We start from the raw sequence: 16,069 nt of genomic DNA on the forward strand, positions 1-16,069 counted from the left end.
GACAGGCAGGAGGCGGAAGAAAGTAAACATTCTAAGGTAATGATCCAAATGAATCTTCAGCCCAGCAAGTGGCATAACTACAAAGGAACCAAGGAACTCTTATATTCCACACAACCTCAGGTTTAGGCAAGGCTTGGGGTAGGGTCAAGATTCAAGTTGGATGGTTTCCAGCTCCTCTTAAGTCACATCCCCTTGTTGTGGTTTCATTATCATCCTTGAATTGCAACCTCTGAATATTAGACACACCCATTCTTGAAAGCACATTCACAATTATACTCAAAGGACAAAAAGAAATGATTTTTTAAAAAATTATCATCTGTTCTGTATTTGTAAGGACAATTCCAGCCTATTATGTTGACATTTAACATCTGATTATAAGTGGTATTTGTGGTGTGCCGAAATATGAACATATCCATATACATATGTACATGCATACATGCCATAAGACATTAATCACTAGTACCCTCTACTGGTGGAAATATCTTATCTGCTGATATGAATGGTCTTATTGCCCTCTAGTGATCACAACCTATAAAGAGAAAATCCAGCAGCAGATGGGAGAATCTCCTTGGCTGTAATAATAGGGTTTTATGTTCTTTAAGCATCCAATTTTCTCAGATTCTGGTTTATATTACAGGGGTGCAACTTTCAAGACTCTTGGGGGGCCCTCTGGGGGTTTCACACAGCTCTTGCCAGCTGTTAGCACCAGTCTGAAGCTGCTCTCTCTCCTGCTTCTCATGAACAAGAGGTCAAGGGGAGGCAGAGAAGGCAATGGCTGCACTGGTGAGGGCAAGAACAGCAGCTGTGAAAGACTACCCTGGACTCCCTGGGGACCTGGGAGCAGCTTGAGGAACACATGTTGGCCCTGCCTCCCATATTATTCACAGTTGCGTACTGTACTAAAACGGCAATTCCACGAAGTTCCTGACTTACCTTCTAAATATCTCCAATGCTGTAATAAATGATGTAGCAGCAAATGTTGCTATCATTTGTTATTATTAGCCATGCTTTGGAAGTTATTTCTACTCAAGACAGAAAAGCTAGGTCTCCTTCAAGACTTAACTGAAATGTCACCTTTTGTGAATTCCCCAGATGTAAGTGACCACTCTGTCCTCTGTACTGCATATACCCTGTACAGATCAGAATGGTACCACGGACGTTATTTTTATGTTTTTATTTATAACCTATACTATTTTACTACTCCCATTGGTCTACATGCTTGTTTCTCCACCAAATCCTAAGTTCCTTGAGGTCATGAACCATGTCTTCATTTTTGCACAACCAGTATCAAGCACACTCAAAATGTTATCCACAGATCATGCCTGTGATAGTGCAGTAAGTACAGGAACTGAGGTTATAAGCATTTAGAAACTTTTATAGAAGTTTGACAAAGTAATTCTTCATCTGTTGAATCTAATTTTTTTTAAGTGGGGCTTTTATTTTGTATATTTTAATTTCATTTTTCTGGTAATTTTTATTATATTATAAAGTATTAGTCTGAAACCAATGGAGAATTTGTTAAACAATGGTCTCTCACAACAGATAGCTTGAGAAGCACTGATGTGATAGATAACAATGTTTTGGGGGAAGGAGGAAAGGAGAAGGGAGGAGACAAAACATAAGCATTTCTCACAGAATTTGGAAGGAACGTACCTATCCTTGTTGATTTTAACACTTCCCTGGAGGGTAGTTTCTTCTTTAATTCTTGTAAGGCTTCCACTAAATTCTCTTTGGTTTGATGAGGAAGCTCCAACATAGTTTTCCATCTTTTTATGTCTTCTATAACCACAACTCTCTGGGAAAAAGAAAAGTCATTTGGAAAATGGAACATTTTCATTAGAAAGACATCTGCCTTCACCTGAGCTAATGGGGCTCCTATTGACATATGAATTATTGATTATGACCTGAACCAGAGCACAGTATGTGTGATGGCCCCAAATGATGGGTAATTGCTTAAAAGCAGCTCCTACTTACTGCAAGTCAGGAAGAGAGTTACATCTATTAGGAAAAGTGGAAGTTTTAATCTTACCATGTCATACACCACTGGGCACTTAGCACTGAGAGGCAATAAGTAGGGGAAAAAAAGAAAAACGATGCTGAGGTGAATCAACCTATAGCTCACTTAAGTGTCTTAATTCATAGGCATGGACAGAGAGTGGAGAAGTCATAAAGACATATTTATTTCAACAATAAAAAGCACACTTCAACAGCTCTCTACTTCCTAGATGGTAAAACTCAAACCTCTCTAGTTTGGAGAATTTTTTAAAACTTCAAACATATAAAGAGGGAGAGTAACTCATTATTTATAGTGGAAAAAAGTTAACATTTTGCCATTTCACATAGAATAAAAAAACACTGTAAAGTTCAAGTCTCCTTACATTCTTCACCCATCATTCCCTTCTTTCCATTTCTAGAAGAAACTACCATCTTAAAATTGACATTTATCTTTCCATTAGGTGTAAAATATTAACAATTAAGGAATCTGAGTGAAAGGGAAGAGGAAGGCCTTTGTACTGTAGTTTTGAAATTATTTCAACTAAGAATTTTTTAAAAAGTAAACTGAGAGACAGAAAACAAAGTTGCTTTTAGAATCACAAAAAAAATTTTTTTGGTCTTGTATCATTATTACCCTGGGCAGGTGGTCCGGTTAGAGGCTGGGAGGGGGCCAGGGATTCCTGGTAAATGCTGTTTCCTGATCTGGATACTGGTGACACAGATGTATTCTTTGTGAAAATCTGTTAAGATGTATACTCATGATTTGTGTGTGTATAGTTCAATAAAAAGCAACTTCAAAAAAGTCTCAACTCTCTCTCTGGCCAGGGTCTAGCCTAGCTGCCCATGGTGGGAGAAAGGGGTGTCTATTTCCCCATTTTTGCTTTTCCTCCTCCCCCATCTGCTTATTTGCTTTGGTCTCTGACACTCCTAGGTTCAAAACTGGGAAAAGAAGAGCAGAAAGGGACAGGAAAAGTCTTATTTTTGGTTGTGATGCTACGCTAATCAGGTTTCAGTGCTCTCTAGACTTGGCAGACATTTAAAAGCTGACTTTCATGAGGTGCTTCTGTGGCTCCATGGAGAGCTCCCATGGCTCAGCGCTCACCTGCGGTTCCCACAGCACTGGCAAGGCCCATTCCAGCAGCCACTCACAGCCCACCCTAACCTGCCTCCGGTTTCCCACCACCTGCTTCATACAGACTCTCTGTCGCCCAAATCTTCACCCTGAAAAACTCTGAGTGGTTCCCAATGTAGCCCCTTCTTCCTGAGACATAAGATGTCCCTTTTCTTTTCAGGCACAGGTCTGGTCTCTGTGTCCACCAACTCCAGGAACTGAGGTCAAGTTCTCCAAGTGAAAATACCACAGCCCTCCCACTTTATCCAAAGGAATTCTCTCTCCTCTCTTCCTTTAACTTCTACTCTCTTTATTGCCTAAGGCAGGTGATGGGTTCAGGACTGCAAAACTGCTCTTCATGCACTGGCCTCACAAGTTCTGCGTAGATAGTCTAGAATCACATTTGGGAACACCATGTTATACCTACTGCTTTGTTCTCAGCCTTCAGAAGCATTAGCTAAAATTGAAGCAGAGTCCTTTTTTACAATCTGTTACCATGTAGAATAGTATTAGCGTTATATGGTATGAAAAATAAACAAATGAAGCCAGGTAGGGGATATTTTCAGTAGGAAGGTGTGAATTTATCATTCTGCAACTTGCTTTTTTCACTCGATATATTTTTCTTGATTTATCCAGACTGAAACATATAAACCCAGCTAATCCATTTTAATAGTACTGGAGAGTGTTCCATTATGTTTAAATACAAATGCCTCAGAATTTTAAAATGTTTTCCCTTAGGAATATTTAGGGATTTTCCCCCTCATATTTTTCCTATTATAAGCATTGCTTCGATGAACTGCTGCCTATTATATATTCACATGTCTTCCATCCCTTTGCTTTCAACTTTTCTGGGTCATTATGCATTAATAGCCTATGGCTGCTTTATTTTGCTCCCCTTCCCCACCCAATCTGATAATCTCTCTTTTAATAGGCATGTTTAATCCATTTGCATTTATTATGATTACTGATATACTGGACATACTTTCTCTTTGCTTTTTTTCCTTTCTCATCTTTTAACAGCCTGAGTTTTCCTTAATCTCGTTTTTCTTTATGGTTTGGAAGTTATATATTCTATCATTTTAGTGTTTGCCCCTACAATTGTTAAGATACATACTCAGTGAAATCTATACCAGTACCCTCCTCACAAGTCTCTATTTTAGAAACCCCTATTAGAAACCCCATGACCCCTTTGCCTGTCCTTCAAATCTCTTAACCTTTCTGTCATATTTCTCTCTCTTTCTCTGGATGCATTTTAAGTGATTTCTTCTAACTTCCAATTCAGTATTTCTCTCTGTAGCTATGGCTTATTCACTTTTAACTTGTTGAATGTGTTTGTCAACAAATATGCTTTTTCATTGGACAAATGGACAGATTGTTTTTGTTTTTTCCTCTAAATCTGCCTGTTTTCTTTTCGTACTATCCTGTTCTTCTATTATTGTTTCTATTCCTTTATCTCTGTGAACATTTTAGACATATTTAAGGTCTCTTTCAGACTGTTCTCTTATCTCCACTTTTTGGGGTAGAAATTCTATTACTTAAATCTGGTCATTCTCCCTCCTGGTAATCTATTTTCTCATAGAGTTTTATAACTTTTGACCACAAATTCATCTTTAATGGAGACCATTTTCCATGGGAGTCCTGTGTACTCTTAAGTTGTGAGTTGTCTTAACAGAGAAATCTCACCTTTGCCTTTGCCAATGCCTTTGGATTTCTCTGATTCTGGGCCAGTTTTTATGTTAATTTTTCAGCTTTGCAGGTGGTATGAATACTCACACACACACACACACACACACACACACACACACACACACACACACACATGCACAGTAATAAGTGTGAGATTCTAATTTATTACTGTCAACTCTTTTTCCACCCAAACCCTGAGATGATTACAATCTTCATGCTGACTCCTTGGACTAGGGTATGGAATTTTTCTAGTTCATTTTTCACAAACATGGTAGCCCTGTGTTGACTCCCAACTTCACGTGGCGGGTATTAGCCTAAGGCCTTATCTGTCATCCCCATATTGGCCCCAAAACCCCAGCCCCTAAACACTAGCTTCCGTAGAACTATGTACAAGCATATCTCATTTTATTGTGTTTCATTTTATTGCACTTTGCAGATACTGCATTTTTTAAAGTATAGTTGATTTACAATGTTGTGTTAGTTTCTGGTGTACAGTATAGTGATGAAGTTTTATATATACGTATATAGATATACTTTTTCATTACAGCTATTACAAGTTATTAAATATAGCTCCCTGTGCTATACAGCAGGACTTCGTTGTTTATCTATTCTGTATATAGTGTTACCTGCTGATCCGAAACTTCTAATTTATCCCCCCACAACTTTTGCCTTTGATAACTATAAGTTTGTTTTCTATGTCTGTGAATCCCTTTCTGTTTTGTAAATAAGTTCATTTGGGTCATTTTTTTTTTAGATTCTACATATAAGTCATATCATATGGTATTTGTCTTTCTCTGACTTACTTCACTTAGTATGATAACCTCTAGATCCATCCATGTTGCTGCAAATGGCATAATTTCATTCTTTATGGCTGAATGGTATTCCATCGTGTGTGTGTATATGTGTATATATATATACCACAACTTCTTTACTTAATTATCTGTCAATAGACATTAAGGTTGCTTCCATATCTTGGCCATTATAAGTAGTGCTGCTGTGAATATTGGGGTGCATGTATCTTTTCGAATTAGAATACATTCTCTAGATACATGCCCAGGAGTAGGATTGCTGGGTCATATGGTAATTCTATTTTTAGCTTTTTAAGTAACCTCCATACTGTTTTCCCTAGGGCTGCACCAAACTACCTTCCCATCAACAGTGTAGGAGGGTTCCCTTTTCTCCATACCCTCTCCAGCATTTTTTTGTGGACTTTTTAACGATGGCCATTCTGGCTGGTGTGAGGTGATATCTCATTGTAGTTTTGATTTGCATTTCCCTGATAATTAACAATATTGAGCATTTTTTCATGTCCCTAAGGGCTGTCTGTATGTCTTCACTGGAGAAATGTCTGTTTAGGTCTTCTGCTCATTCTTGATTGGGTTGTTTTTTGTTATTGAGTTGTATGAGCTATTTGTATGTTCTGGGGGTTAAGCTTTGTCGGTCACATTGTTTGCAAATAACTTCTCCCAGTCCATAGGATGTCTTTTCATTTTGTTTATAGTTTCCTTTGGTGCAAAGATACTGCTTTCTTCTTTTTTTTTTTTTTTTTCAAACAAATCAAAGGTTTGTGGCAACCCTACAGATGCCATTTTTCCAACATCATTTGCTTACTTCATGTCTCTATGTCACATTTTGGTAATTCCTGTAATATTTCAAACTTTTTCCAATATTATTATATTTGTTATGATCTGTGATCAAGTGTTCTTTGATGTTACTATTGTAATTGTTTTTGGGTGCCATAAACCATGCCCATATAAGACAGTAACCTTTACTGATAAATGTTCTGACTGCTCCACCATCTCTTTCCATCTCTTTCCATCTCCTTGGGCCTCCCTTTTCCCTGAGACCCAACAATATTGAAATTAGGTCAATTAACATCCCTACAATGGCCCCTAAGTGTTCAAATGAAAGGAAGAGGAGCATGTCTCTCATTTTAAATCAAAAGCTAGACATGATTAAGCTTAGTAAGGCAGGCAAGTCAAAAGCCAAGATAGGCCAAAAGCTGGGTGTCTTGTACCAAACAGTTAGCCAAGTCATAAATGCAAAGGAAAAGATCCTGAGGGAAATTAAAAGTGCTACTCCAGTGAACACACAAATGATAAGAAAGCAAAACAGCCTTATTGCTACACGGAGAAGTTTTAGTGGTCTGCATCAGTCAAACTAATTACAACATTCCCTTATGCCAAAGCCTGATCTAGATCAAGGCCCTAACTCTCTTCACTACTGTGAAGGCTGAGAGAGGTAAGGAAACTGCAGAAGAAAAGTCTGAAGCTAGCAGAGGTTGGTTCATGAGGTTTAGGGGAAGACACCATTTCCATAACAGAAAAGTGCAAGATAAAACAGCAAGTGCTGATGTAGACGTTATAGCGAGTTATTCAGAAGATCTAACTAAGATAATTAATGAAGGTGGCTACACTAAACAACAGATTTTCAATGTAGATGAGACAGCCTCATATTGGTAGAAGATGATACCAAGGCTTGCATAGCTAGAGAGAAGTCAATGCCTGGCTTCAAAGCTTCAAAGGACTGACTGATTCTCTTGCTGAGGCTAATGCAAATGGTAACTTTAAGCTGAAGCCAATGCTCATTTATCATTTTAAAAATCCTAGGGCCCTTAATAATCATGAGAAATCTACTCTGTCTGGGCTCTACACGTCGAACAACAAAGCCTGAATGACAGCACATTTGTTTACAACATGGTTTACTGAATACTTGAGACCTACTGTTTAGAAAAAAGATTCCTTTCAAAATATCACTGCATATTGACAATACACCTGGTCACCCAAGAGCTCTGATGGAAATGTACAGTGAGATTAATGCTGTTTTCATGCCTGCTGACACAACATCCATCCTGCTGCCCATAGGTCAAGGAGTAATTTTGACCTTCAAGTCCTGGAAATAGTTTTCTAGGATACATACATCTAGAAATACATTAGAGATACATTTCATAAGGCTATAGCTGCCATAGATAGTGATTCCTCTGATGGCAAAGTAAACTGAAAACATTCTGGAAAGAATTCATCATTCTAGATACAATTAAGAACATTCATGATTCATGGGAAAGTCAAAATATCAACATTAACCAGAGTCTGGAAGAAGTTAATTCCAACTCTCATGGATGACTTTAAGGAGTTCAAGGCTTCAGCAAAGGAAGTAACTGCAGATGTGGAAGAAAGTACAAAAGAACTAGAATTAGAAGTGGAGCCTGAGGATGTGACTGAATTGCTGTAATCTCATGATTAAATGGATAAGGAGTTACTTCTTATGGATGAGCAAAGAGAGAGGTTCCTTGAGATGGAATCTACTCCTGGTGAAGATGCTGTGAAGACTGTTGGAATTATAATGAAGGATTTAGATTACATAAACTTAGTTGATAAAGCAGTCGCAGAGTTTGGTAGGATTGACTGATTTTGAAAAAAGTTCTCCTGTGAGTAAAATGCTATCAAACAGCACTTCACACTACAGAGAAATCATTCATGAAAGAAAGGATCAATCCATGGGGCAAACTTCACTGTCTTATTTTAAGAAAATGCCACAGACACCCCTACCTCCAGCAACCACTACCCTGATCAGTCAGCAATCATCAACGTGGAGGCAAGACCCTTCGCTAGCAAAAAGATTACAACTCTCTGAAGGCTCAGATGATGGTTAGCATTTTTTAGCAATGAAGAATTTTTTAATTAAGATACATACATTTTTATGTCTATAAATAATGCTATTGTATACTTAATAGACTATAGTATAGTGTAAACACTTTTATATACACTGGGAAACCAAATAATTTGCTTTATTGCAGTGGTCTGGAACCAAACCTGCAATTATCTCCAAGGTATGTCTGTATCTTCAGCTCCCACTTACAGCTCTGGGTTTTCATTTCTTCTTTCTTCCTGGCACCTGAACGTTTATCTTTCTTGTTTTCGAGCTCAGCTCTGTATCGGAGACTTTTTATCCAGCATTTCTACATGGCTGGATTGAAGTTCAGGGTTCTATATCAGATCATTCCAGCATATGGTACTATATGAGCCATCCTTACTTCCTGAAATTCACTGTCTTAGCAAGAGTTGGATTCATTTAGAATTTAAACTTCGGGCAGTCACAATTCAGGTAACATAATTTTAAACTCACCTTAACTTTGTTATTTTTTGTGTGTGTTGAATATGACACTAAAGAGTTTTAAAGAAAATCAGAAAAACAAAAAAGGTCTACTTGTAGGGTTACAAGTAAACTATGTAGGGGGGAGGGTACAGCTCAGTGGTAAAGTGTGTGCCTAGCATGTACGGGTCCTGGGTTCAATCATCAGTACCTTCATTAAATAAATAAATGGCATAAAAGGTCCTATATGACTTGGCTTCTGATATCCTTTTCAGCCTCACCATTGGCTCAACATATACCAAACTATTTGAAGCTGCCTAAATGAATCACAGCATTTCACACCCTCTGCCTGGGATGCTCTTTCTTTGCCTCAACCACATGACAAACACCTATTTATTTTTAAAGATTCTTCAAGTATCACCTCCTGTATGAAGCCTTTCTAGCCTCTCTCCAATCACATTTGGCCAGATTCCCTCTTGAGTCCCTCTGTAATCTGCATAGACTTCAATTATCACATCTGTGCTTTCTGCAAAAGGTCATCAACAAGGCTGTCTTCTTCACTAGACTATGAACAACTTGAGGGCCAGAACAATTTCTTGTCTCTCTATCTGCAGTGCACAGCAAGTATAATTGTACAAAGCTATTTCTACCCTTGAGGACTAAGTACAGTACAGTCCTCAAACATGAAATGTTAGGGCAAAAACAGAAAAATAAAGCAGTCAGTTCCAGAGCAGAAGAATTCCATATACATACAAAGAATGTTTCCTTAATTCTGTCCAAATATGGGCCCCAAAACAGATATTTCAAGTTCTTCTCTGAATTATTTAGAGGAAAAAGGGAAGTGGACACAAAATACCAAAAGGGAAGCTACTATGAGTGATTGGAACAGTTATTGCCAAAAAAAGGGGGTGCTCTCCAAAATACCATCTGGTCTTACAGTTGTGGACGGCTGCGATATCAGGTTTGATAAAACCAATTAGGGAAGATGATTCACTTATAAGCAATAACATGGGCACCATTCCATGGGTGGGGGCAGGAGCAACATATTGGCCAGTCAATCCTACAAAGGCAGGAAAGATTTATAGAGCATTCTTAAGTGCAGAATCTAAAATAATCAGCATATTTCAGAATCCTCCAATTTAAAAAATCTTCTATCGCAACAATCAACAGAAGAAATCACTTTCCCTTAGGGAGTAAGAAGAGATTAACCAAATTAACCTTTACTATTTAAACGTACGCTATATGAGCTCTACTGAGTATCACTTTTATTGAATGTGATAAGGCTATGGCAAAATTACTTGTAATATGCTGATAACAAAAGTACAATGGTCCTAATATTCCAAGATTTTTATACTTCCTTCACTGGCATTCAGAAACCTCCACTTTTTTTAGTTCACCCTATAGGGGACAGACTGTGGAATTCAAATCCCAACTCTGCCACTGATAGCTTCATGACCTTCAACAAGCTACTTAATCTTTATGTGCCTTATATTCTTCATAAAATATAAATGATAAAAGCATCCATTTTACAGAGTTATTATTAGAATTTAAACAGTTAATATATATAAAGCACTTAGCATAATGCCTGGCTGATAGGAATGGGCTCAATAAATGTAACTATAATCATTATTATTACTATCATCATCACCATCACATCATCATCATCATTCTCAGCTCTAGTTTCACTACACAAGGCTCTCTTTTTCCATACATGAAAATAGGAAACTATCTATTAGTTTTTATTACGTGCCAAAGACAATGCATTTATTTATTTAGCCCTCATAACAACCCTGCAGGTTAGATACTGTTATTTCTTATGTTACTGATGAGGAAATTGAAGCTTGAACATTCAGCAGATTCTTGGCATTAAAATACGATGCTGGTGTGTGGGAATAGTCACTTGGCAGAAAGTGGACCTATTTAACTCTCCAGAATTCACATTAAATTCAACTTGTTTTTAATTTGTCATTGTGTACACAGGAAAGTAGGTGTGTGTGCATGCATAAAAGAAAGAGAACAGCAAGTATCATGTACTGAATGGTTATAAGGCACTACTTCCCTCTGCCCAGCCAGATCTTCCCGTCCCCTTTAAGGTGCTCTGACCACTGAAACAGATGCTGAGCTCTCTCCTAACTTTTAACCCTTATTGTCTAAACAACAATTTTGTAATGGAGCACATATAATTTTGCATCATTATTAATTTCTTATGATATGATCCCCTAATAGGAAGTCCTATGAGGGCTCATACTTTGATTTTAAATTTCTCTTATGTTCCCTAGAGCACCTAGCATAGTACTAAGCATAAAGTTGTTTCACAGTAACATTTGTAGAATAGTTTACGATCCAAATCCAGCAAGGGCATCACCAAATAATGATTATTATTTGTTCAATAAATTTGGGGGGGGAGGGGGATGGGAAGGGACAGACTGGGAGTTCAAAATTTGTAGATACTGACAGGCATATGTAGAATAGATAAACAAGATTATACTGTATAGCACAGGGAAATATATACAAGATCTTGCGGTAGCTCACAGTGAAAAAGAATGTGACAACGAAAACATGTATGTTCATGTACAACTCAAAAATTGTGCTCTACACTGGAAATCGACACAACATTGTAAACTGACTAACTCAATTAAAAACAAAAGTTAAAATAAATAAATAAATAAATATTTACATACAATGTAGCAGGTACTATGTTAGGTCTTGGAGCAGAATAAGAACTACAGTCCCAGTCCTGACAGTTCATAATAGACTGGAGAAACAACAGGTAATCAGATAATTACAATACAGTAAGGTAAGTGCTACAACAGATATTTGAATCAAGTGCTAAAAGAGTACTGAAGAAGGAGAGATTAATTCTCCACAAAAGACCCAGAAAGCATTTCAATATTCACTTATTTAACAAAAATTTATTGACCACTTAATATGTGCCAACCACTGTGACAGGTCCAAAGGTAGAGAGGTAAATAAAATGTCCAAGGTCCCTGTACTTATAAAACTTACAAGATTCACTTGAGTGGCTTGACAAAGAATAGGAATTCACTCTGCAAAAGATGCAGGAAAGGGGACCAGCATCAAGTCAAAGCCCTGGAGACATGAAAGAGAAGAACTTACACAGAGAACAGCAAGAAATGGGGTGTGGCTGGAATGCATTACTGTGGGTGGGAAGCTACAAGAGCTGAGGTGAGATGGGCAGGACAGAAAGGGTCCCATATGCCATGCCAAGGCTTTTAGTTTTAGTTCATTTGGTCATTCAGAAAAATGTACCATGGCCTTCTATATGCCAAGCCCCATGCCAGGTACTGGGGCCACAAAATCAATACAACATTGTCTTTCAAGAAGCTGAGTGAGCAGGACACAGCCATGTAAGGGAACACATTATATAGCACTAGTAAGTGTAATGATGGGGCAAGTGAAGATACAGGGATGGCTTGGAGAAGGGAGTGGTTAGATTGGCTCTGTATCTGGGGGAAAGAGGGTGGTCAGGAAAGGCCTCATAGTAGGGGACTCTTGGCTAGGTGATAAAAACAAAGAGGATTTCATAAAGTAGCTGATAACAGCAAACACTTGCACAGTACTTAGTATTTGCCAGGCTCTGTTCCAAGCACTTTACATATAGTGACTCACTCAAACTTCATAACTACCTTATAAAATAGGTATTATTATTAATCCCACTTTACAGATGAAGTACGACACAGAGAGGTTAACTTGCCCAAGATCACACAAGTAGGAAGCAGCAGAGCTGGGAATTTAACACAGGCAGTTTGGCTCCAGAGTCTGTGTTCTCAATTACTATACTATATTGCCTGCAAGACAAGAGAAAAAGGCCATTCCAGGCAAGCAAGACAGCATATGCAAAGGTACAGGGGTATGAAAGAGCACAACATCTTTGGGAAATTGTGAGTAGTTGACATTGGATGGAATATGAATAAGGAGTAGCATGGGATGGGCAGTCAGGTGTCAGGTCACAAAAGGCCTCGGGTGCCATGTAAAGAAACCAACAGGTAATTTGAAACAACTGAGGGAAGTGGTTTCCTCAGGCAGGGAGGTGACCTGAGTAAATTCTTTCTTTTTTTAAGACTTGTTTCTGTGGCTTAAGTGTGGAGGTTGGAATGACAGGGGATGCCAAGGGCAGGGAGACAAGTTAACAGACCTTGGCACTGCACTAAATGAGAAATAACAAGATTTTGAATTTAAAGTAGGAGATGTAAGGGCAAAAAGGATTTTTAGGAGATAGAATTGAAAACTGGACATACAAGAAAAGAATTAAGGAACCAGTTACTTGGTATATGGATATAAAAGTAAATACAGGAGAATACAACACAGGTTTGGAAGAAAAGCTACTGCATTTAAGGAGAATGTTATTCCATGTCTATTGTTTTTTCTGATTCCATAATATTCACATGACTTATTCTCATCACCACACATAGTTACTCTCAACTGGGGCTGACAAGGGGACATCGAAGGCAGAAGCGGGTACATATTACACCAGGAGGTATATTAGAATCTGGGTATTTGTATGTGATTGTATACGTAGTTCAATTACTACTATCCTCTTTTTCTTCCAGACAGTCTGGTACCACAATCCTGCCCACCACCACTCCTCACTGAGAATCACGACTGTGTACAATTATCCATAGATATCTGACAAAACACAGTTAGAAAACCTGGATGTGTTCCAGGAAGTCACAAAACTGCAAGACTAGGAAAGATTTTAAAGATCATCTAGAGTTCAGTAGGCCTCAAACCAAGGGCGGCCTGTAAATATGTGAGGGCATTTTTGGTTATCACAATGGGAGCTGCTATTGGCATTTAGTGTCTGAGGGCCAGCAACGTTAAACTCTGTACAACTCACAGGACAGTTCCAAATGATGAAGAACTATCTTGCCCCAAATGACTAGTGTTCCTTTGAAGAAACACTGATACAGTTCAAGCCCCACATTTTCTAAATGAGGACAAAGTGAGATCCCAGAGAAGGAAATGACTTGCTAGAGGTCACCCAGCTGCCCAGTAGGGCCTAGAACCCAGGGCTTCTGTTTATACTCCCCTTCGCTGCTTCCTGACCTGGGTCTGGTAAGCCTGCGGCACATCCAGAAGAGAAGTCCAACCGAGTACGTAAGTCAAGTACTCAGAAGGCCACCCTGCTATTACAGTCTTTTGCACATTTTCTCTAGCCCCAGATTCCACTCTCACCTTCATAGATCTAGGCTGGAGGTGCAAGTTTGGCAGCCATCAGCATGGGAAACCTTAAGATGAATAAGATCACCCTGGACAAATACAAAAAAAGTGACAGAGCTCTGGGGACCATGAACATTAGGAGTCTAGTGGAGAAAGAGGAACCAATAAAGGGAACTGAAAAAAGAAAAAGTCAGTAATGCAGGAAAAGAGGTTCAAGAAGACAAAGTGAACTAATTACAGGCAGTTTTTTGTTTGGTTTTAGAGAATAATTACCATGAATTGGGTACCTCTATTCTTTGATTCATTGTTGGTTGTCTATTGTCTATCTATTCCTTGCCTCTTCCTTGCAGACGGAAACCAGACAGTTTGAGGTTGCAACAAGTTCATTTAAACAATCTCTTTTCCAGTTCGTTAGCTGTAGCTGTGAAGGCCACGTGATACAGTTCTGGCCAATAAGCTATGAGGGTACAGTACCATTACCTACCCTTACTGAGTTTGTACAGGGTACACAGAATCATATTTGGTACTTTAACATTCCATTTAATAGGCAAGAAAATTCTGCAAAATAACAACTTAGGGGGTTTATCCTATCAGCTAGCAAAACATATCACAAAGCCAAAGTAATTAGAAAGGTGTAATGAAAGTGTGGGAATTGATAAACAGGATATGGAGGAAACAAATTAAGAATGGTCAGGAACACTTTAAGAAAGAAGTACAGTAAGAAATAACTCAGGTCTTCTATAGTACAACTCCTCCAGACCTCCTTGCCATCATAGTCCTTCGGACATTTTCTCCATCCCCAGATCCCCTCTCACCTTCAGAGATTCAATTGTGGCCTGCTTGTAAATCTTTCCTCCAGGACCTTTCTTCTGAGGACTATTCTGGATTCTGGGCGTTCGAATGACGAATTTATCCATTGTTAGGGGACTCCAACTACTTTCACGTGTTTGCACCGAGTTCTGCTCAAGAAAGAGGGCAGATTCTAAAACGTCATTAAAACTTCTGCAATGTGTATTCCCTAAAGTGACCCAATTGGGTTCTATACACTCTGGAAACATTCCTGAATTGTTAGGACTCTTAGGTGGAATTTACAGGAAGATTTTTCCCTTGAAAAAGAAATATCTTCCTAAAAACTGAAACTATACAAAATGATCGGTCTACTTCCTGAATCAGGAGGTCCTTAGCTTTCCGAAGTGCACGCTGTGGAAGGGATTCCAATACTGGGCCAGGCATTGAACCTGGTGACTTCTAAAGCTTGTTTGGTTGGATTGCGGCAGCGTTAGAGGTCACCTGGGTTCAATGAAGCTCTCTTAAACAACTACCCCACCATGGCCACAACCCTAAGAGTTCCCCTAGTAACCAGCAACCAAGAACCTCCTCCAGATCTCAGCAGGGTCTTCACAACAACCAGTCTGCTCGGTGGTCAAAGGACCCTAACCACGACTGTCGTGCTCTGGATCCCCGAGCAAAGGGAAGCACCATCTTCCCCTGCCCTCAGCACTCAGCAACCCAGGGAGAGGAAGCTTACTAACAATGGTGTCATGGGAGACCCACCAGGAAAAGCAGCCCGGCCAGCAGCTGGGGCCTCTCCAGAACGCACCCTCTGAGGACCCAAGCCTGGACCTTGGGGATCAGAACTAAACAGAGGCTTCCTTCCGGGACGGTAGTTTTTCGGAAGAGGTTCAACTCCTCAGCAGAGCTCCGGAGCCAACTGAGGTGGGGGGTGGGGGTGGTGGAGAAGTAAACCACATCCCCCAGGATGCACCGCGAAGGAGCGAGCTTCTGCGCGCCCAGAGCGGCTGTAGTTCTCCGAGGCCAACTTTCCCGACCCACCGTGCGCCTCCCGCCTGCAGAGAACTACATGCCCCAGCGCGCCCCGCGGAGGGAAGGAGTCGCTTTGCTCTAGTGCTCGCGATGGTTGGAGCCACCTCCTCTCGCCAACCTAGAAGTTCGTAGACCTGGAGGTGGGGCAGGAGGCGGCAGTTTTGGGCGGGTCAGGGCGGA

At 39.5% G+C, this 16,069-nt stretch overlaps 1 protein-coding gene across 6 annotated transcripts in view; it reads right to left on the minus strand.

The window, feature by feature from the left end:
- TCEANC2 (transcription elongation factor A N-terminal and central domain containing 2) overlaps positions 1-16,069 on the minus strand; it is a 56,546-nt gene that overhangs the window by 39,515 nt on the left and 962 nt on the right. For 3 of the 6 annotated variants that reach the window (XR_004140769.2, XR_010383831.1, XM_010984600.3), the window contains exons 1-3: positions 15,620-15,939; positions 14,881-15,024; positions 1,654-1,795 (exon numbers count right to left, since the gene is read on the minus strand). Coding sequence is in view for 4 of the 6 variants with exons in the window: in XM_010984600.3 (XP_010982902.3) it covers positions 1,654-1,795; positions 14,881-14,982 (244 nt within the window). In the remaining 2 variants the exon portion in view is untranslated. Of the gene's footprint in view, positions 1-1,653; positions 1,796-14,880; positions 15,025-15,619; positions 15,943-16,069 lie in introns of those variants that run through there. The other 3 variants (XM_064493565.1, XM_031465189.2, XM_010984601.3) reach the window with 2 other exon arrangements.

This window comes from Camelus dromedarius, chromosome 14 (assembly GCF_036321535.1).
Source record: "Camelus dromedarius isolate mCamDro1 chromosome 14, mCamDro1.pat, whole genome shotgun sequence".
NCBI classification, from domain to species: Eukaryota; Metazoa; Chordata; class Mammalia; order Artiodactyla; family Camelidae; genus Camelus; species Camelus dromedarius.